The sequence below is a fragment of the Corvus cornix genome, chromosome Z, assembly GCF_000738735.6.
Source record: "Corvus cornix cornix isolate S_Up_H32 chromosome Z, ASM73873v5, whole genome shotgun sequence".
In the NCBI taxonomy this organism is placed as follows: Eukaryota; Metazoa; Chordata; class Aves; order Passeriformes; family Corvidae; genus Corvus; species Corvus cornix.
The window spans coordinates 5,445,473-5,467,886 of NC_046357.1; the positions used below are offsets into that span (position 1 = coordinate 5,445,473).

The 22,414-nt window shown below is 35.9% G+C and overlaps 1 protein-coding gene across 6 annotated transcripts in view; it reads left to right on the forward strand.

Annotated features, from left to right (window-relative positions):
- The window catches only part of PDE4D (phosphodiesterase 4D), a 369,025-nt gene extending 347,245 nt beyond the window's left edge, over positions 1-21,780 (forward strand). For all 6 annotated transcript variants that reach the window (XM_039566799.1, XM_039566803.1, XM_039566800.1 and 3 more), the window contains 9 exons: positions 4,358-4,451; positions 8,147-8,319; positions 9,288-9,386; positions 9,472-9,636; positions 11,384-11,483; positions 15,123-15,277; positions 15,795-15,917; positions 16,391-16,573; positions 17,121-21,780. In XM_039566799.1, coding sequence (XP_039422733.1) covers positions 4,358-4,451; positions 8,147-8,319; positions 9,288-9,386; positions 9,472-9,636; positions 11,384-11,483; positions 15,123-15,277; positions 15,795-15,917; positions 16,391-16,573; positions 17,121-17,534 — 1,506 coding nt within the window. In that variant the 3' untranslated portion in view covers positions 17,535-21,780. The remainder of the gene's footprint in view (positions 1-4,357; positions 4,452-8,146; positions 8,320-9,287; positions 9,387-9,471; positions 9,637-11,383; positions 11,484-15,122; positions 15,278-15,794; positions 15,918-16,390; positions 16,574-17,120) is intronic.
- Positions 21,781-22,414: the final 634 nt, after the last annotated feature.

Genomic DNA, 22,414 nt, shown 5'->3' on the forward strand with positions numbered 1-22,414 from the left:
TCTGGGAACATGGTTAGTCCAAAAGTTTGTCTGTGTTTTTCTGTGTATCTTTGCTGACATCAGAAAAGTATCTTATTTTTCAAAAAACCCCCTCCATGTATGTTTATCCTGGGCTCACAGCAGTAATATAGATGTAGAGATCTGCACACACTGGGCTTCAGTCCAGAAAGACCTAAACTACAGACCCATTCTTGGGAGGTTAACACTATTTAGGAAATAGTTCTCAGTTCATTATCATCAATGTATGTACTTTTATTCTCATGTGTTACAGTTTTTGCTCTAGCAGGTTTCTTAGGTTTTTAAAGGGAGATAAAGGTGCACATCTACTTTTGCCACTTAAGGGACATTTTTAATGTTATTTGAATGCTCTACCTGTATTTGTGTTGAGGACGGTGCACCTTCTTTTCCCCCCACCCCCCTAATACCAGATGAGATTAAAATCTAAAATAAATAGAAACAAATGAAATTCTAAAAATTCTGCTTAAGGAAATTTTTCAGTTTTTTTTTTTAGAAAAAAAATTTATGGCTCCATTGCTCTGATATCAGTAGTCAGCAGTGAAGAACTGTATTATTGACTTAATGCACATTTTATAGCCAGTCCATTTCCAGGGGGATTTTTTAAGGCTATAGTCAAGGACTGCAGTATTCCAAAGGGATGTATGTGTCATTTTTCCAATCTAACAATGCCTATTGGGATGTGGAAAAGTCTTTCTTTCTGATACAAAATATGCATAGATCAGCCAAAAACCGCTGCTTCCTCCTCATGCTGAGCTCACAATATCATAATTAAAGTTTATGGTTTAAATGTTTATTAATAACAGGAGTTTTGATCCTTATGATTTATTTTCGTGAACTGGGAAAGTATATGGCATTCAGATTTTTAAGATTCTTATTCAAAATATTATCTTTAATATTTACAGCTGTTAGGAACAAGGTGGTTTCATGTCTTGTTTGACTTATTTTGAATAATGTGCAAAGTGTTACTTCCAGGAGGAGAAATAATGAGACTGTGGAGTCTAGCCAAGTTTCAAGCACTTAGGGGTGTTTCTTGGATCAGTAAAACAGTGTTGGCTCATGGATGTAACCAACTTCTCTGGTTGGCAATACGATCTTGTGGGAGCCATGTGAGAGGCAAAATTTAATTATAAAGTAATTGTGCAGAGCTGTATAAATATGTGGATCTTTGGAACAGCAATTATGTATGGGTGCACTTGGGCCCAAATTAAATCTTTGAGAAATAGATAAAATCAGGAAAAAATAAGGGGGTAGAAATGGGGTTTGCTGTTTGATTGCTTTTTTCTTAGAAAAAGGATTTTTCTTTCCTCAAAAGTCAAGTTATTAAATAAATACAAGAGGTTTGAGTAACATACAGATACAATGAAACAGAGTATAACCAATGAAAATGCCTGAACATCTTGATTGCTGTTTGTCTCTCATGTTTGATTTTTTTTAATGTTCTCAAAAAGCATTATTGTTCTGCATCAGAAACTGCTGTCTGCATATGGTCTTCAGCTTCATCTGATTCAATGGCAATGACGGTTTTAAGGCTTTGTCAGATAATTAGAAAATCAAAACAGTTCTCTAAACTCCTGCTTAGTCCAGAAGTTTTCAAAATAAATGTCAATTAAAGTCTTGGTCCTGTGGCGTCAGCAACATGTGAAAGAGTATGAGAAAATCATGCAGCTACAGTTCTTCAAAGCCAAAGGCATCTCCAATTAAATTTGCTCTCAGCAGGAGGGCCTTGAAGAGGCTGAGGGACTTGTTTTATGTACACCCATGTTCAGCAGTAACACAGACTGTTCTGCAGTTCTCATGCAGTTGTTTTCATGTTCTGCTGACTTGTGGGGGGATGGGAGGTGGGAAGACAAAGGTTTGCATCAGACTAGTGGGGAACATAGCATTAGAAAAGACTGTTATGTACCTTCCATTTGTGGACATTTGCATAACAAATACTGAGCTGAAAATTCTTAGAGAACATATGCTCCATAACTTGCATATGATTCCCAGTATTCAGTAACAAACTCCCCACCCACTGCTCGCAATTAAATTTATTATTTGGAAAAAAAAATCCTTTCTATTTCCTGTGTGAGGTAGCTGCAAACAAACACTGATTTGTTCCTCTTTCAAAGCTGGGAAACTTTTAAGAAGAGTTCCTGAGCAGTACATACCAGTGGTGGCTAGAAGGTCTTCTTTTCCAAAGTGTGGAACATGACGCAATTAGTGTTGTCCTACAGTAAAAACAGCACCACCAAGTTGGGCATCATGTAGAAGGATTTACTAGGAAACAACCAGACAGATGAGGATCTATTGAAGCTGGGATCCAGTGAACTAGCTAATTAAATTAAGGAAGAGAGAATATTGGCGTAGTAATGGATACACTGACGATGTGCCTAGAAGTTAATGGGGTTTCATCAACTCCTGACATTTTATTAATATTCCTGTAGGCAGTATTTAATTTGAAGCTTCAGTTTCTGGATGCTATATGGAGACAAGCTATTCCATCAGATCTTCAGTTTTTGCCTTAAATAATACAGTTTCTCACCTTTTGTGAGAACAGAAGAAAAAGTGTGTAAGCATGACTTACGTGTGTTAAAAGTTTCAAGACAGGCTTTTAAAAAAGGTCTCAGGATTTTTGTACCAGTCATTTTATTGCTTGGTAAACTTGGCTTGATTTTTCAACATTTGACATTGGTGACAAACATTAGACATCGCTAAAGAGGTTGATACTGGCTTTGTCTGGAATGTATAGCTCTGTAGTTCTCATAGTATGTGTATGGTTCAAATTTTCAGACATGTGTTGAGCACTTGCTAGCACATGGCTGTATCTGTGATCAAAACTGAGCCTTTGGCTTGTGACTAAAGTAGGATTCAGTCTTTGTAGCTCTGGAACTTCCTGAGCTGATGACACATCAAGATGGCAGGAAAATGCAGTGGCTAATGGTTAGAATGTTATATTAAAGGTAATTTTTGTTTGGGAAATGGTGAGCAATATGGTAATTGGTGGCTTACAAAGATATTGTGAAGAAAATAACAGCTTTCACTATGCAAGGCCACTTTGAAGAAATAGCTTTGATGATTCCAGCGGAATGGAAATGGGGTGGTTAATATTTACTCCAGTGGTTTATGTCCTTTGAAGAAGGAGAACTGGTAATTATAAATTACCAGTTTTCAACATAGAGGAATGTTTACATGTATATACTCTAAGGATAGCTATTTCTTGATATAACAGATAGTCATGGCTGTGTGAACAAGGTAAAAGGTGATTCTGAAAGTGGCACAAATCATTTGGCTTTGTCAAGAGAAAAGATGACTGAGAAATCTAACAACAAAAGGAAAGGATGGCACAATAGGAGGCAAAATTCAATAGTGACAGATGCATGCTAATTTTCACTGGCAAGAGTTGTTTGAATTGTTGATAAGTACTGCTGACTTCTGTTTGTTGGTAATATCAAGGCAGAGCTATAGTCAATGAAAATGCATCTAAGACAGTGAGATCCGTGTTATGTAATTAACCTGTCAAGCATAATACCACAGGATATCATTTCACCCTGGAGTCTAGAAGGAATCAAGAAAGGCTCAGTGATGAGTACCTAATTAATTATACATTTCACGGAATATTAATATCTGCTTCTATCCTATAGAGTGCCTAGAGTGAATAGCTAACTAAGAGGGAAATAGAAGGTGTTTCCACAGATGGGTGTTTTCTACCCCAATGTTTCTTAGAGATGCTTGCAGTTTTCTAAGCTAGTGGAATGGTCAAGTCATTGGACTGATTGAATATAATAATTTTAGGTCAGAGACAACAATACCTACCTCTTCTCATATTGGCTAGTATGAAATCAATATGATATTTTGATTGTTTGGAGCAACACTGTCAAACACTTTCGAGCAGATTAATGATGAGAGGTAAGATAGACTTGAAATGTTACCTAATGAATTGCAAAAAATGCGGAAATAGATTTATTTACAAATCCTAGGAGAAAACTAGTAGAGAACAGCTCCTACATAAATACATTTGTATATACTTTCCAAATTAAAGTTAAAAAATTGGAAAGACAAGATTATAACTTGTGTGTATACGTGTCTTAGAGTTTTCAGTTACTAGTAGGACATTTTACCTTAGTCATTGAATCACTGTGGTGTATTTTAGAAGGTTAAGAATGATTGTCCAATCCATGAATAAGTTGGTTGGGTACATTGTTGGTACATGTGGTTTCTGCTTTCACAGTTGTCTTACTTGAGTATATATTTTTAATGCCATGTTCTTTCCCCAATCATAAATCGATTGCATTTTCTTATCCTAACTAAAGTACATCTTGATGTAACTAACTTTACATTTTTTTGTTTTCTTTTCCAGTTTAAAAGAATGCTCAACCGTGAGCTAACCCACCTCTCTGAAATGAGCAGGTCAGGCAATCAGGTCTCAGAATATATATCAAACACTTTCTTAGGTAAGACTATGAAGAGTTAACTTTCTTGCCTTTTGTGGGTTTTTTTATCTCTCTGGGCTGTGTTAGAGCTTCAAAGCAAGTAGCTTTCCATATTAACTTCTGCTTTTAGAAACTGTGCATTTAGCATATTGTCAGCATTTGTGCAGAGAGATCAGGTTAGATCCATTTCCTCATAGCTCAGTTAATTTGTGTATGTGATTTCCCTGTGTGTGTAATTACAGATAAATATTCATATACATATTACATGTACTATATTGCTGCCATATTAAGAAATTAATATAATGAATTATAGAAAATCACAGAGATCCACAGAATATTCTGAGTGGGAAGGGACTCACAAGGATCATCAAGTCCAGCTCTTAAGTGAACAACCGATACAGGAATCAAACCCACAACCCTGGCATTATTAGCACCATGCTCTAATCAACTGGGCTAATCTCAGAGTGGTAATTATATATATTTATATATTAAAGAGAATTCTCCCACTATATTTTCCTACCAGAATTACTGCAGAGGTTTCAGTATGCTAGAAGCACATAAGCACATGTAACCTCATAAAATTTCACAGCATGCAGTTAAGATATTTTGGTATTCCCGGCCTGCACATGCACAGTTAGATGTATATGACTAAATAAACATCTGAATAGACCTTTTCCAGGAAGATTTTTGCTGCTCAAGATCTTGGCATGCTGGGATGTGAGCATTAACAAAGGCCCAACACAATATTACAAAGAATATGGTTCCTTCACCATGGTTTTGGGTTTTTTCCCCTAAAATTCATGAAAATCAAGAAAACTTCATTCCATATTGTTGATTTTGAACATGAAGTTAAAGATACTGTACCAATCTCAAAACATGTTTTGGGCAAAACACCATTGGTTCATAAAGACTGTGTATAAAGAGAGGCACAGCCAAATACATCTAAATTAGGATAACAAGTACTTTAAAAAGTGCCAGTCATATATGTTAAGATTCATCTTATTCTGTTTGAGATACCATAGCTTGTGCTTTCTGTGGCTTTTTTGAGAGAAGTGTGTTTTTTTTAAAGTACATTTTATCCTGTCACCCTGTCCAAAATGGATAGCTTAAATATTGCTTAAATATTTTCAAAATATGCAGTCTGTGTGTATAGGTTCAGCAGGCCCATGGTTTCAGTAGTGTGCTGAGTGCTGTGGCACAGCAGGGTTTTGACAGTGGGAGAGGGATAAGCCTCTGTCATGGAGAAGCAGTATTGCCCAGCTTCAGATGCCCTGAAAACCAGTGTACAGTTGCCTGAAAGGATGACCCACTTAGGCTGTGGAGACTGAGATGCCAGCTTCTGCTTGCTTTCACTTGAAAACTTAAGACTTACTTTGTCAGGGTAAAGAAATGCATCTGTCAGCCTTTTGCATGACGTATCAGTCTTGTACAGAAAGAGGGCTGGAAAGGCAATCACTTCTAATTCACTGGACTGTGGGTACTGTTTTCTGTCTGCATGAAAAATTAGATACCTAAAATTGTAGGTATAAGAGCAGCACAATAGTGAAAACACCTCATCTACAGATGTATTGCTTAAATATTTTCAAAATATGCAGTCTGTGTGTATAGGTTCTGAACTTCTATGTAAAGAGAAAACAATCTCTCCATAGAAATATTTAATGAGTTTATTATCTAATTTATTTTTTTAACACATAACTTACCTCCTCAATAGCTACAAACTTTCTCACATTTGTAAGTTAGGAACATGTCACGAGAAAACAGGGTTTCCTGTTTTTCTTATTTAAAAAAAACCAAAACCAAAACCAAACTGTTTTCCTATAGGGCTATATGAAGGTAGGAAATGATTTAAAATGCCAAGAAATCTATTCTGTGAATGAGAATTAAGGTTCCTACATTGTGTATAATAATATGCAACGTTTTTCTTTTTCAGCATCATTAACCTGTTTTCTATGAATGGAAAATGTTTGAGAACCTGTCATTGAGCATAGCATAAACAGGTTCAGAATGGCAAGCTGTCTTTTCTGGATGTTCAGATGGGCACAGCCCCGTGTGCTCAAAGTTACAAAAGCAGAGGCAATCCCACTGAATTTCTCGGAAGATCTAAAATCACTCAGACAGACTCTTCCTTTCACTTGAGTTAGTCTGACAGCTCAGCTTACAAATCTCTGTTTGATGAGTCTAAACTTTGTGCATATGACCGAAACCATAAACATCAAAGCACAAATACAAGTCACAGCTCCTCATCTGTTGTCAGCTTTCACCAGATAAGGGCTGCCATGCTCCACCTCCACTTTTTCTCTTTATGAGGTGAAGTGTGATGGGGCAGTCGGGGGACTCAGTGCTGCAGGCTACAACCTGGTGACATTTCCATAGCCTCTTCTTTGCTGTGATTTGTTTGGAATTTGAGGTGTCCATTAAATGTATCTGCTAAAGAGTAATTTGAAAAAAAAAAAAGGAAAAAAGAAAGTGAAGAAGCAAACACATAACAAGCTGGTAATTAGAAATTCACTTGCTAGCCTCATCTGGTTTCAAAGTCTGTATTGAAAATGAATATTGCAAAAAGGAAAAAAAGCACGTGTTCTAAAAAGCCCAATTTTTCTTATTTTCTATTCAAATTTTATTTTGGTTTAAGGTGGTTTTTTTAGCTGTTTTACCTCATCTCCTGTGTCAGAAACATGTTTTCTGGATTTTTGTGGTTTTACTGGTATATTCCTTGAGGTCTAGAAAAGGTGGAGGTACATTTCAGCAAAAAAAAAGATAATTTGAAGGGAGTCATTAAATTCTAGATTGAAATACAGCATGAATAAAAGGAACAAAAAATAATGCATGTTCCTAATAGTTTTGTCAGCAAAATCTTTCATTGCACTAACTTGGGTTTCTTTGTGGACCAAAGATGTCTGCAGTGCTCCACAGCCCCATACTGTTTTGCAGCAATCATGTGGTTGTTGCCTAAATATACTTTACTCTCAATTTAATTCATATTTAAAGTTTTTTCTGGAACATATGTTGATAAATTTTATTAAATGATGCTGCTGAAAGTGCTATGGAGGCAAAAGCCCACAGCAAAATACAGGGGTTTAGCAGACCACTCATCCTGCCATTATTATTGACTCTAGCTGGGAGGTGCAGAAACACTACATTGCTGGCATGAACAGCCAGCAATCCAAAATTCTTGTAGATGTGGCTGACAAAAGCCTTTCCAGTTTGTACAGTGTTAGTAGACAGGACCAGTCCACAAGTATTAAGTCCTTCGAGTCCTGAAAAGGTTTTCTAAAGGTTTACATGAGGACACACATGGACAATTTTTGAAATACAATTTCAGAAAATGTTTTTCCTGAAAAAAAGAAACAAAATTAATATTTCTTGCAAAATGGATTCCTGTTCAGTTGTAATAATGCTTTTATACTGAGATGACTGACCCTTTCTACAGCACTAGGGATATGGCAGAAGTGGTAATCAGGCAGTCACAAGTTGCTTTTAAAGCCAGTTCAGAAATAATGAGGCAATTTGAGTAAAAGAGACCTGCTTGTACTGAAGTATAGGTCTATATTTAACTTTTCATGGGTTTACTGATCTTGATAGAAAGAGTCTATTGCAAAATCTTAAAAGAAGTTTTTCTAAGAATTAAGAAGTCCATAAGATGGAACTCAACAGGGATTTTTGTAGTACTTATAATTATTTTATAAATTATTCTCTTTTTATTCATTCTTTTGAAGACAAGCAACATGAAGTTGAAATCCCTTCTCCGACACAGAAAGAGAAAGAGAAAAAGAAGAGGCCAATGTCCCAGATCAGTGGAGTCAAAAAGCTCATGCACAGCTCCAGCCTAACTAATTCCAGTATTCCCAGGTTTGGAGTTAAAACAGAACAAGAAGATGTCCTTGCCAAGGTAGACAATATATAAATTCTTGAATTTAAACCATTAAATTTAAACAGTATGGACTTTTCAGTATTACTCCATCCTCTGCTTATAAACATTGATTTCAAACTGCAGCACCAAGCACTGCTCTCACTTGAAATAATCCAAATTTCTTGAAGTGGCAGAATAGCTAGTAAAATCAGAATCTGACCATACAGGTTAATTTCAGCGTAAAGACAATTTCATGTGGAGATGGAATGTAAATTGGCATTTGTGTATGCATTAATAAAGCTGCCTATTCTTAAATAGTATCTGAAGATTGAAGGCTAAATGTATTATATAATGTCACAGGAGTGAAAATGTATAGATAGCAACCTTATTTTTTAAAAATGCAGAAGTATATATAGCAGTAGAGCTATCCTTCCTATTTTTAGCTGTATCATTTTAGGTACATCCTTTGTGTTATTTTTTCAATGAAACGTCTTATTATTTTTTGCACCAGCAGCTAACTGCTTGGCAATAATAGAAAATTGGTATAAAGGGATTTTTGATCGAGTTTCTCATTTTAAAATATGCCTGTCCTAACATTTTCAGGAATCTTATTTGAAGAGTGTTTCTGAGAACCAGGGAGAGAGCAGCAGAATTGCAGCATCTCTGGAGGTTTTCTCTTCACTGAACCTTTTTGTCAATGGACAGTGAGATAGCAAAGTATGTCAGTTAAACTCATTCAAGATACTGTAGAATTTTTCCCTCTGGAGTAATCCACTTAAGAGGCAGTCTTTCCTTCTTAGAGAATTAAAATCTGAAAAATTGGTAGATGTAAATTCTGATGTTGCAAGATTAGTAGCAGCTGCAGAGTTTAGCCCTTCCAGAGTTTAGCGTGTAACTTTCACAGTGGCCAGGTTTGAAGAAGTTCTGTGTTTGTAATTGTTTCTCTCAAAAATTGCTGTAATTTCTGTGTTAGGTTTCAACCTGTTTGTTGCTTGATTCAACTCTAGGAACTTGAAGATTTGAACAAGTGGGGCCTTCAGGTTTTCAGAGTAGCAGAGTTATCTGGAAACAGACCTTTGACTGTCATCATGCACACTATTTTCCAGGCAAGTAGGAGTAGTCATGCTGCTTTTTTCTTATCTTGGAGACTGTTCTGTGCTTTGAAATCTAATTTTTTCCTTACTTTTATAGGAGAGGGACTTGTTAAAAACTTTTAAGATTCCAGTAGATACTTTAATAACTTACTTGATGACCCTGGAGGACCATTACCATGCAGATGTGGCATACCATAATAACATACATGCTGCAGACGTTGTTCAGTCAACCCATGTCCTACTATCAACCCCAGCATTAGAGGTAAACTACACTGAAGAGGAGAAGTGGCAGTCATGAGAGAAGGGGATGCACTGAGAGTCTTCTAAACTATATGTTAAAGATCTTGGTTTCTGCAATGTTTTTTAAAGAAATCTTAGTATTTCTTTAATAAATTCTGTTCTTTTAAAGATATTTTGTGAGTATCAAAGCTGCATGTAAATATTGTGCAGAAAATATCACATCTTTTCATTCTAAATCATGCAGACTTGTGCAGTCATAACCTTTTTCATTGTAACACAATGCATATCTTCTTTCCACCATCTTATTATTTATACTACATCCTGTTCTGTTGTTATTTCCCATGTGGGATTGTATCTAACCACAGTAAGTGGAATTTCTTAGGAAAGTTAGTGATAAAATGGTGTTCTCTCAAGGGCCTTTTGGGTTTTGGTAGGTGAGGTTTTGGGGGGAGTGGGATTTTAATGGTTTTTTCTTTTGTTCTGCATGTTTATTCTGATCCTGAAAGACTACTTTTGTATTTACTTCTAAGACAGATTGGAACATGTGCTAAATTTTCACTGTCTTTTTTCTACCCCCTCATAAATATTTCAGAATTAATTAGGGAAAAAATTAATCTCTTCTTTTCGTAGTAATTGTCTTCTTGAAAGTTCTTAAATCTCTGAACTAGAAAGATGTGGAAGATGGTGATTTTCCCTCTTTTAAGCACAGTTCAGGGATTAACATAGCAAGCATGGATATATCCCAGCAAACTGTTGGAAAAATTCAGGAAAAGCAAGCAGTAGAAATTTTACTAGTTCAAAAGGATTTACCTTCATTGTCAAGAAGGGCTGCATTTTTACTGTTTCCTATAATGATCAATGTTTCATGTTACTGAATACATCTGGTTTACCTTCTTCTTAAAAAAAGGGTTATAAGTGGACCTTGAGACTGTTGGCAGGTTTTGATCCTCAAAGACTTGGAAATCTCTTGAGAAAGATTTTCTTGCTCTCAAGAAGACAGATCAGATAATGTTCTTAGAATACCACTGGCTTCACCACACAGCTGAACTAGTCATCAGTAAAATTCTGGGGTTTTTTTTTCAGATCGGGTTTTTTTTCATGACATCTTCTCAGCAGAGCTTTAGCTGGTGAAATGGCAATGTCTGCCCAGTGCCACTGCTGGTCTGTGCACTTCCAAGCTGTCCTTGGTCAATTGTGAAAGCAATGGCATCACATGTGTGCTTCTGACAACAGGACACTGGGCTCAGTGACATTCCAGGTCCATTGCCATCCTCTTTTCCTATCTTCCTGATAATCTCATACAGATGGAAAATCAGTAAATGCTAAGTGAGATGTTGTGTAGTCTGTTGCTATTTCCTTTATCATTGGTTAGGAGATATGCATCTTTCCAGTACAGGACAATACACAGGAGTCAAGCTGAAATATTTAATTTGTGCTATAAGCTAGAAACCTGTACTTAATTGTCTAATAAAGGTGGATTTATTCACTGACTGAAGCTGAAAATACTTCAGTTGTGACAGAATTTAGTGATGCTGTCTGTATGAAGTACAGATCACTTTACTGTGGCCAAACTTGAAATATTTATGAAATTCTATATAATTGGTGATTTTACAAAAGGTTTTGATAGCTTATGTGTAAGGTCTCTAGAGATCATGGTATATTTCAAATGTGTTTTGCTTGTTCCAATCTAGATTCAAAGCAGACTCTTTTTCATTGAAAAGACGTTTTCACTGATTAGTGATTGTCATTTCTGTTTCATGATATTCTAGGCAGTCTTCACTGATTTGGAGATTCTTGCAGCAATTTTTGCCAGCGCAATACATGATGTAGATCATCCTGGGGTTTCAAACCAGTTTCTTATCAACACAAGTAAGTTTGATGTTCAGTGGTTTTCTCAAAAATTTGCTGCAATAGCACCTGAAAAATACAGTTCATTCCTTGTTTGCTTCTCTCTCTAACTTTTCTCAGTAGATAGATGTTTATATTTTAAACCTGATACTACTTTGCATTTTTTGCAACTTTAGAAATAATTTACATAGTACTCTCTAGCAAGAATTACTGAAGTATGAACTATAAACCTGGCATTGTTTCAATGTATTGCATGTTGTCTCTCCTGGAAATATAGCTGATTTATGTTAAATAAATAAATGAGGAGAAAAATGAAGGAAGATTAAAAAAAAAAAAAAGGAAGACAAGAGTTTATGTGTTCATATTAGAAACATATGATATGACCAAGGATAGAAATTCAGAAAGCAGAAAAGAGGTTTCTTTTTAGCAAACAGACTGTCAGGCCCATCTCTCTCTGCCTGGATCCTGTACTTGGCTTTTGATCTCTCATGCCTTGTGGACTGAATTTCCTCAGCCTGTCTCTGCGGCTTTGATAAACCTGTTTGGTTTTTTCTGACCCTAATGTCATCTCCAAATTTGAAACCCAGTGTACTTCTATATTTCTCAGGGCTGTTGTCTGCAGCATTGCTGAACCTCTGTCCTCTCCTTATTCTTCTACTGAAAGAAAAACACTGCTAACTTTATTGAACCTGATCATGACATATTTACTGGTTTGTTGCCCCAGTGTAACCTGCTTGGATTTCATTGACTTGTGTCACTATTATCAGTGGGTAGCACTTTGTAGGTCAGTACAAGTTCCATCATACTATGTTATTTCTTTTGCTGACAACTTCTTTTATGATAACTGACCCAGAAGTACAGAGTTAAAATAACACTAATAAACCAAGCACAGAAGAAGAAAAAGCAAAAGAAATAGAAACATACCTAGAGTTGTGTATTTGACCCACCTGGTTGCACATTTATAGATACTGTCACTTCTGCACATGGGTGAATCTATTTCACAGGTGCTAAAATAGAATGACCCCAAATCAGCAGCAGAGTTTGAAGGGAGCTCCTCCTCTGACTCATTGCTGCTGTAGATTTGAATGAGACATTCACTTCAGTTTAGTCTCCACCTAGTTTCATTTGTCTCAATGGCCTAAAGGCCACTCTATAATGAAATTCAATTTGATGACTCATCTGCATAGAAGAGGATTAGGATTGACTCTGGATTTTTTGTGCTTTACTGGGGACCAGTACAGTTCAGCAGTGTAGTATAGGCAGAGAGTGAATCAAGCTTTGTTCAAAAAACAGTGTATAATACCTGAATTCTTAAGAGTGGGCATATGTAAGTAAAGTTTTACTTTGTTTGTTTAATCAGAAATTGAGTACCAGTATATACTGCTGGCTCCAAGGTTCTACGAGGAAACCAATGAATTGTTCAAGTTTAAGAGGGATAACTGTCTAGTTGAAGGGATGAGTGGTGGTGCTTAAACCTTTCACTTCTAGTTAGACAGATTGAAATTCAGCTAATACAGGAGTCATTCTCATGCTGATAATTACCAGCTTAGAAAATATGTCTTTTCTCAATTCAGCTTTTGATAAAGGAGGCTTACATGTCAGTCAAGTAACAGCACTAATTGAAACTGCTGTTGCAAGGCTGAAAGAAACAGAGAGATTTTGTTCCTTTAAAATTGTTCTGTATACAGGGAAGAAACTGCAGGGACAAAGACAGAAAAAGATCATCTAATGCTGGTTTCTCAAATCCAAAATTTTCCTAACCTCTAGAAGATAATTTGCTTCCATCTAATTTTGTTTTCCAGTGAACCGTACAATGTATTAACATTTCACTAAGCGTAAGAATACATTTGGAAAAAACCATAATAGATTTAGTTACTTAGAGTATATACATATTTGCCATGTTTTTGTCTTATTCTTTATAATTAGTCTTGTGATTTTTATGAATATTGTTTTCCTATTTAAAGTCTATTACACAATTGTCAACGAAACTGATACCTTTTGAATGCTATTAAAGAACAAACAAATATGAAGTATATTAGCATCAGAGGAGATGCTTATTTTACCACTGTAACTGTCCTTGCTGAAAAATATTCTTGAATCTTATAATGTGTTACAGATGTTACTCGGGGAACTTTTGTCCATTTTCACATCCATTTTGAAGTTGAGTACATTTTAGCTGTGTCTGTAGCTCCAGCTCTTCCAAAGTACTTTGGCAAAGTGGAGTGTTTTGCAGTTGCAGCTCATCAGAAGGCTGTTTGAAAGGAAAATAAACTAGTGCCTGTTTTCTGTGTAAGAAAAACAAGTATGAAAGCTTTGTGTATGTTCTGTGAAAGATGAAAGAGAGATAGATCATTTGCAAACTTGCTTTCTTTCTACTTCTGCTGTTACGGTTTTGCTGCCTTTGGGATAAGGAAAGTAAGAGGAAGACTTTCCTGATTCGATGGATTGTTTTATTCAAAACAGGAGAGGAAGACAGCCAGAGATTAGATAATGAGATTAATGAAATCTGAAGATCAAAGCTTTTAGAGGCCTCCTATTGAACCAGAGGCATTTTAAAACATAAAATCATTTTCTGCTGTAAAAGAAGAAAAGAGGACAAAGAGTGGAATAGACTGATGTATGTTCAGACTTAGGCTAGAACAGCTGTAATAAATAGAAGATAATACAGCATGTGAAAAGTATGATTCCATAAAAAGTATTTGAGTTTTTTGTGATAGATATATTTACAAGCTGTATCTTAAAGCATATGCAAGCTGACTGTGCAGTATTCCTGCGTAAAAGCTAAAGCTGTGCAGAAAGTTTGGTAACTGCTTTGATTAGACAGAGCTGCCTGTTCAGCAGGCCTAAGCTGATCTTACAGGTGTGCCTCAGCACAGACATGGCTGGGAAAGTGTGTGTTATTCTCACAGCCATATGGAGTGACTGAGTAAAGAATGATTCCATTGGAGAAGGCAGCATTACAGACAACATCAAGCACTGACCACGCTCAAGCATGAAGCAGCAGGCAAGGCCACTGCTTGCAGTTTCACACCACATGACATTATGTGGAAAAGACAGAAGCATAGCTGTTACCATCCTACCAGCCTTCAGTTGTCATGAACTAATGACTGTAAGCCTAGTTCACCAGGCATCTGAGTATCTTAGATAACTGCAGAAAGACATGATTTGAAAACCAAGAAGTGTGCTCTCTGCAGCAGACCTGCAGAAAAGCCTCAGCTGTGTATTCTCCAGTCAGAGTGCTGGACAGCTGAAACTTTTCTAACAATAGAATTTTAGGTGTTGTGATGGAGAGAGGCATGAGAAGACAACACATCAGAGTGTGTTTTAGTTGAGTTGTGTTTATGCATATATTATGCATATAATATTTTCTAAGTTACCTCATGCAGATATGAAAATGTATCCTGAAAATTACCTTCCTTATATTTTTTCTAACTTGCCACTACAGGCACGTGTACATGCATCATTACAAAGCCTTTTCTTTGTTTTCCTCAACATACTTTGGCTTGACCTAGTAAGATATTCAGTCAATAATCTGTAACTTTCAGGGCTGTTACTAAAAGTTTATTTGTAGATCTTGTTATGCATGAATTTGAAAAAGATCTTAAGGTTTGGTAGAAGCACAGCCTTTAGTAACGTTCTGCCCTGCAATTGTTATTGCAGATTCTGAACTCGCCTTGATGTACAATGACTCATCAGTACTGGAGAATCATCACTTAGCTGTGGGTTTCAAGCTGCTGCAGGAAGAAAATTGTGACATTTTCCAGAATTTGACCAAAAAACAGAGACAATCATTGAGGAAAATGGTCATTGACATTGTGAGTTTTTTTTGAGTTTGATCTTCCACAGAGCTAGCACACTGAATAATAAAGCACAGAAGCATTTTATGATAAATTACATGTGATCAGGCCTGTAAACAACGAACTGAAAGTTTGAAGTTTTCTCATGTCTTACCCAAACATGAATAGTGTGTTCTTTTAAGTTTCAATAACTGTCTATGCATTTTTAGAAAGTAAACACTTCTGTTTCAAGCTGGTTTTGTACTGACATGTATACCATTCTACCATCAGTTAGAAATTTGCTACTGAATTAATAAGGAATTTGGGCTGATCTGATCATTCTGAACAATGCTGAACAATGATTTTGTCCTATTTTTAAAATAACTGAAATGAGAACCTACTATTATGAACATACAGGACTCATGCTTGTATCATGTATTCAGAAATAGGAGCTATGGGTTCCTTCCAAAACTGTTGATTTATATGTTCAAATACTTTTTTAAAAACCCCAGTAGAATCATTTACATAGTGTTCGTTTTTGTTTGTTTTTTTCTAGGTTCTTGCAACAGATATGTCTAAGCATATGAATCTACTGGCTGATTTAAAAACTATGGTTGAAACAAAAAAAGTGACCAGTTCTGGTGTCCTGCTTCTTGATAACTATTCAGACAGGATTCAGGTAAGGAAATTCATCTGAAAATGGTCACTTGCATTACGTACTTTATAACATTGTTCTCCCCATTCTCCAGCACAGATTAGAGCTGTCTGTTTCACACCATAACCTGCTACTTCCCTCTGTTTCTTTCCTGGTCTAAGTGACATGGTCCAAGTTACTCTCTGGGAGACTAATGAAGTGCTAGAGTAGTTCTGGACTAAATGAGGCTTTGCCCTTCCTTTCAAATTGTCAAAAAGTGATTCTCTTTCTGACAAGGATTTTGTGACCTTTATAGCGGCAGAAGCAGCAGAAGCCAGGTAATTCATGGATATTGCTACAAGTATGAAAAACACACAAGCACATAAGTTTTTGCTGTTTAGAATAAATCTTGCTTTACATGTATTTTCAAGGTTTTGTTTTAGAGTCACCAGAAATGTATAAAAAAGGAGCTGCTGTTCTTCAGGGTAATAACACCACAGGTGTTCAATCTATTCCAGGTTCTTCAGAATATGGTGCACTGTGCAGATCTGAGCAATCCTACCAAGCCACTCCATCTCTACCGCCAATGGACAGACAGAATAATGGAGGAATTTTTCCGTCAGGGAGACCGGGAAAGAGAGAGGGGAATGGAGATAAGTCCCATGTGTGATAAGCACAATGCATCTGTGGAAAAATCACAGGTAATTGATTTGACAAGGTAGTTCAACCTTTTAGAAGAAAAGGATGGTACACAGTCATATTTTGAATAATTTCTGAATTTCCTTTTCTTCCTCTGAGTTAATTAATTCAGCTCTTCAGTAGTAAGTGAGGCAATCTGAGACCTTTACTGTGAAAACCTAGTACATGGCAGTATGCTTGCTGAAGGGATTCCATCACTGTCCTGATCTGAAAAGCAGCATACATGCCAAAAGAGATTACTGTACAGCTGATTAGGGTTTCCTTCAAAATCAGAATTAAATATAAAGCAGGTATTTGGCTCACTAGATGCAGTGGAGTTGTTTGTAATGAGCAGTTCACTTGAAAACAAATCCTTTCCATGAGCTTATCCAATATCCTGAATCAGACTTCTGAAAAGTAAAAGACCTTATCTATTATATAAACTAGTATGGTTTCCTTTCAGCCACCTTTAAGGTATCTTTTGTCTCTTACTAGCATAATATTTCTCATAACTTCCATGACTTATTCATTTCTCTGTGAATAATCATATTCTTGTATTATTTGCAACAGGTGGGATTTATAGATTACATTGTTCATCCTTTGTGGGAGACATGGGCAGATCTTGTTCACCCAGATGCCCAGGATATCTTAGATACACTGGAGGACAATCGAGAATGGTACCAGAGCACAATCCCTCGAAGTCCCTCTCCTGCACCTGAAGAAAAGGAGGAGGGAAAGCAGGGTCAACCTGAAAAATTCCAGTTTGAACTAACACTAGAGGAAGACGGTGAGTCAGACACTGAAAAGGACAGTGGAAGTCAAGTAGAAGAAGACACCAGCTTCAGTGACTCCAAGACTCTTTGCACCCAGGATTCAGAATCCACTGAAATTCCTCTTGATGAGCAAGTAGGGGAAGAAGTAGAAGAGGAGGAGAACCAAACAGCAGAGCCTTGTGTGGTAGAAGAACATTCTCCTGACACATAACAATGAAAACACACTCTCTTTCTCTCCTGCTCTCTCCCTTTCTTTCCCTCTTTCTCTCTCTTTTTTTTTTCTTTTTTTTTTTTATGGCGGGGGGAGAGGGGAGGATTTTGGTTTTGTTTTGGATTTTTTATTTTTATTTTTTTAAATTTAGGTAATGATTTCCAAAGTGTATGTCACATACTAAACCATGGTCAGAACTTGGTGTTACCTGCCAGAAGGATTGTTGATCAAAACTGATGTTGATGACTCAGTTTGGCACTCAGGAATATTGTAACCAGAATTTTCACCTCCACGGTGTCAGAAAGGAGGGGGAGAACATCCATTAGTTACATTTTAATAAGGTCTCTATTTGGCAGATTCCATTAAATAAAGCAAATGCTTTCAGAGGCGTACCACCTGCCAAACGAATGTTGGTGTGCTTTGATAGTTTTTGAATTCATTGTATTGTATTGTAAGGTATTGGATAATAGATAGATTAATGTAGAGGAAACAGACAGAAAAAACATTGAGGTTCCTACTGGAAAACAAATTCACAAAAATAAAGGGACACAACATGATTCTGTTACCAACAGGAAGATAAGCTGTGAAAATTGCATAGTTTTCTGATTTCTAATCTGAGACATAACTGAAAAAAGTGTGACCCAGTGGGTTGCACTAACCTCTCCATTTTGTATAATATGTGAAACAGAGATCTTTTTTAGAGCTTACTTTTTATTAAATATACCGAGGTATTATATTTAAAAAAAAAAAAACTATTTTCATCTGCCACTGATTTTTTTTTTTCCAAAGAGTTACTTACAAGTTTTCAGTACAAATCTGTGCTACACTGGATAATACTTCTAGGTTTTTTTTCTTTAATTCCTTTTTCTTTTATTTTTTTTGGCACCTTAGAATGTCATGGTAATATTGAGCTGTAAAAGTCTATTATTTTATATATTCATGAGTTCCATGAATATTTTTTGTGTTACATAAAACTTTTTCAGTATGATAGCTTTTTTCGTTTATTTGTTTTTTCACCACTATTTTCCCAAATGTGTTAGTGGATTTATATAGTGCTTTTGCCCTCATAGTGGCCTGATCCTGCCAACTCTGTCTTACTACAAGAAGTGGTCCCAGTGATACCAGCTAGGACCACTAACACTAGGATTTACAGGACCAGAGCCTGTAAAAACAGTAATGAATTGTCATCAGTAAAAAAGCAGCTCTTTTGCTATTCTAATAACAATTGTTCCTCTGAAACATGGTTTTTCAGACTACTTTTGCCTGGGAGCTATAGACTGCTAAATCAGAACAGACTGATAAAACATATGAAATATTTGTTCTGCTGAAAAAAAGCATTAGTGTAGTATCTCCAACTTAAGACTCCCAGTAACTTTTAATCTGGGTAGCTATCTAGTTAAACCATTTGCTAATCTGAGAGGTGTACAACATAAAAATAATGAGTAGTGTTATTTTTTCATGTCTTTGTTGCAAGAAGAGCCAGGCCAGTCTTGTCTTTTTATATTATTAAGTAAGTGAGCAGTGCATCATGAGAGTTGTAGTTTACTCCATATTATTTCAATCTTAGATCTTTTCATCCTTTTCCCTGCTTGTGCTAAGGGAATCCTGCCTTTCAGTTTGATTGGTACTGAAGGCTACCATAACTTGGAAAGCTAAAGGGAGGTAGGAGTTCATATTTGTCATTTTTCAGTCTTCTTGTTTGGTCATATGAAAGAAGAGATTTTATTTCCTCCTCTTTAGTCATCACTAGAATTGTAGTTTTGAGTGTAGAAGATGGGAAATAGTTTCGTAGGGAGGCTAGCAGACTCCCACACTCTAAAATTCTGTTAAAATGACAATATCAAGATAATTTCTTAATAAAAGGTGATAGCAGCAGCCATTATTTTCCTTTTGGATTTTTTTGGTAGCAAATTTGCAGCTATGAATACAGGTACTTTTAAATTACCAGAGATCTAGAATAAAAGCCTGTTTAAAAATAATTGGCTAATAGTTCAACTTTTAAATGCATTTTGCATTCTTCTATATCCAGGTCATAATTTTCTTTACCATTAGCCCTCACAGGGCCTTAGCACAGAAGATGCAGAAGGAGTAAAAGAATGAAGATAACTCATGGGGTTTTTTAAGTTTTGCCTTTTTCTTTTTTTTTTGATTCTTTTTTTTTCATCATTTCTTGCTGACCCTGATCCATCTGAAAGTCCTTTTAGCCCCCAAGAGTGCCTGGAACCTCAGTAGTGGAAAAGCAATATAAATTCCAGAATAACCAGTAGGACCTGGAAAGTTTTGTTTCTGCACTAATTGAAAGTAAATGAACATAAACCCATATTGTGAGATATACACCTGTACATGTGGACAATCAAATCATAGAAAATGATACCATTTCTTAGAGTTGGGGATATAATGCACTGTACAATCTTTTTTTTTCCTCTTTTGCCAAAGTGTGTTTTAGCATTGTACACTGCTTTAAAACAATACCATTTATAAGTGGCTTTATGTGTTGTGAATATTTTTGCCATTAAAAAATGCAGTGAGTGGATATTGAGTGGGAGGAAAAAAGAAAAATCACCTTGTTTATAACAGTACACTTTAGCTTGCAAGTTGCTGTACTCAGTAATGCTGTATTTAAATTCTTAAATTGTTTTGTGTCATTAAAAAATGATAATGAAAGAATATCGATAGAACAAATAGCATTCAGAAGTTAAAAAAACTTGAATGAAATGGATTTTATAGAAAGCTTTGACAGTTCTTTTGAAACACATTATTTATTTTTTGTGCCATTCATTTTTCTCACCAAATGACCTTACCTGTAATACAGTCTTGTTTGTCTCTGTTTACAACCATGTATTTATTGTAATGTACATACTGTAATGTTAATTGTAAATTATCAGTTCTTATTATAACATCATCCTTGTCAGGGTGGTGTTGCTGTATCTGGAAACTCTTGGTGAGAGAATGACTATTGTGTATACATATTCCTTGTACATTTCTTCTCCTGTAATATATTCAGTGTCACCATAGAGCTCATTTATGGAAGATTTGAGAAAAGTATAAAATACATAAAGATATATTGATTAAAAAAGCTGCAGGTCTTTGGTCCCAGGGCTGTGCCTTAACTTTAAACAATATTTTCTTGTTTAGCTGCATTTGAAAGTAAGGTAGCCTTGGGGCTAGGGCTGGGCATTTCTACCATATTTTTAGTTGCTAACTGATGGGGGATACTCTTATGAGCTAATATGCGTAATACTACAATAAACTTTCATTCTTGACCCTGCTGGAAGTTCAAGCTTTTGCAGACTTCTGGTAATGTAATTGTATTGTCTCTGAATATCTTTTTACAGCCTGTAATTGGGGATTATTGCAGCCATTTTTTGCTCCTAAAAAAGATAAATAATTGATGCTGCATTTCAGTGCTGAAATGCACTGAAACAGCTTTGGAAAGCATCTCTAATAAACATTTGATTTTAATGCATATTGTGAAATGGAATGATCAGAATTAAGAGGGTGTAACTCATACACTTTTACAATTGTCTGTAATGTTTCTTCTTTAGTAGCACAAATGATCACTGTATAAGTAGAATCCATAGTAGGATATACAACTTCAGTCTTGGAAATGCTTTCCAATATTAGTGTTACAAGTAGCCAAAGTTTATTTTATATAGGTGTAGCTAAAGCTTTGTGCAGATGTGTGTAGCATAGTGCACTAGCTCTACAGAAGAGCAGTAAACTGTTAGATGTTTTAATAACACTACTATTAGGTTTGCAGGTTGGACTGAGCAACTCTTGCTGTTTGACTTGTCACATTGCTCCAGACAACTCAGAGCTGGTATCATTGAATTTGCCAGAGTGAGGTAAATACCTCTTCTCCATTCCAGTGATGCCCAGCCCTTGTAACTTGCGACTTATTCATGAAAGGAGAGATTCTTTTCCAAGAAAAACCAGAATCTCCTTTTTGACACAAACTGTAGATTTTAGCAGCCCTGGCCCAAAGGAATTCGAATGCTTTTGTTTTATATAGTCTAAAAGGGACTCTACAACAACAGATATCCTGAACAATTTCTTGTTACTGTTTTAATTCGGTATTTTCTTTGGGGATGTCTTGAGAGTGGCAACTTGTGTGAACATTGCACATGGCTATTCTTTCACTGGTTTCTTAGCCTCTCTTACAGCCTATGGGTTAGTACTGTACATCGATACCTTCATATGAAATTTTATATGCAATGGAAATAAAAGCATGTGTTGATTCTGCCTAGTTACTGTATTTGATTTTTTTTTAAAGTTAACTTTTTTTACATGAATCCCATAGTTTTGACAGCTTAAAAGAAAACATATTTCCAGAATAATTTGATTACCGTATTTTGTCAGAATAGTGTTTCACATAGATAATACAAAATAAACTTGAGCAAATCAGAAAAGTCAATCAAATACGGTATTTCTTAGGGAGCCTAATATACAAAGGTGTGATATACAGTTACACTGGAAAGGCATACAATCTTGGTTTTCAGGAAATTTTACCAGTGACTTAAGTGGTTTAAAGAAACTAGATGTCTAGAGATTGTCTAGATGAGCAATACACTGGGACACCATATAGAAACTAAACCAAACCAAACCAATAAAAAAGTACCACAAACATTGTCACAATCTCTGTTCCAAATGGGTGATAAAAAGAAATTGCTCTTAAAAATAAAATTCGTAGTGTTTTCTTGAGGAAGGAATATAGTCTTAATGTGAGTCCAATTCTTAAACTGGCTTTCAGGCACCTTTTAGGTGCCTGGCTTTCAGGATCAGTGCGAAGTTTTGTGGGACTCTTTGCTTAACTGAAAATAGTTTCTTGTTGAATAAAAAAAAATCTATGTTCATGTTTTTCTTAAGTCTCTTAATCCTTC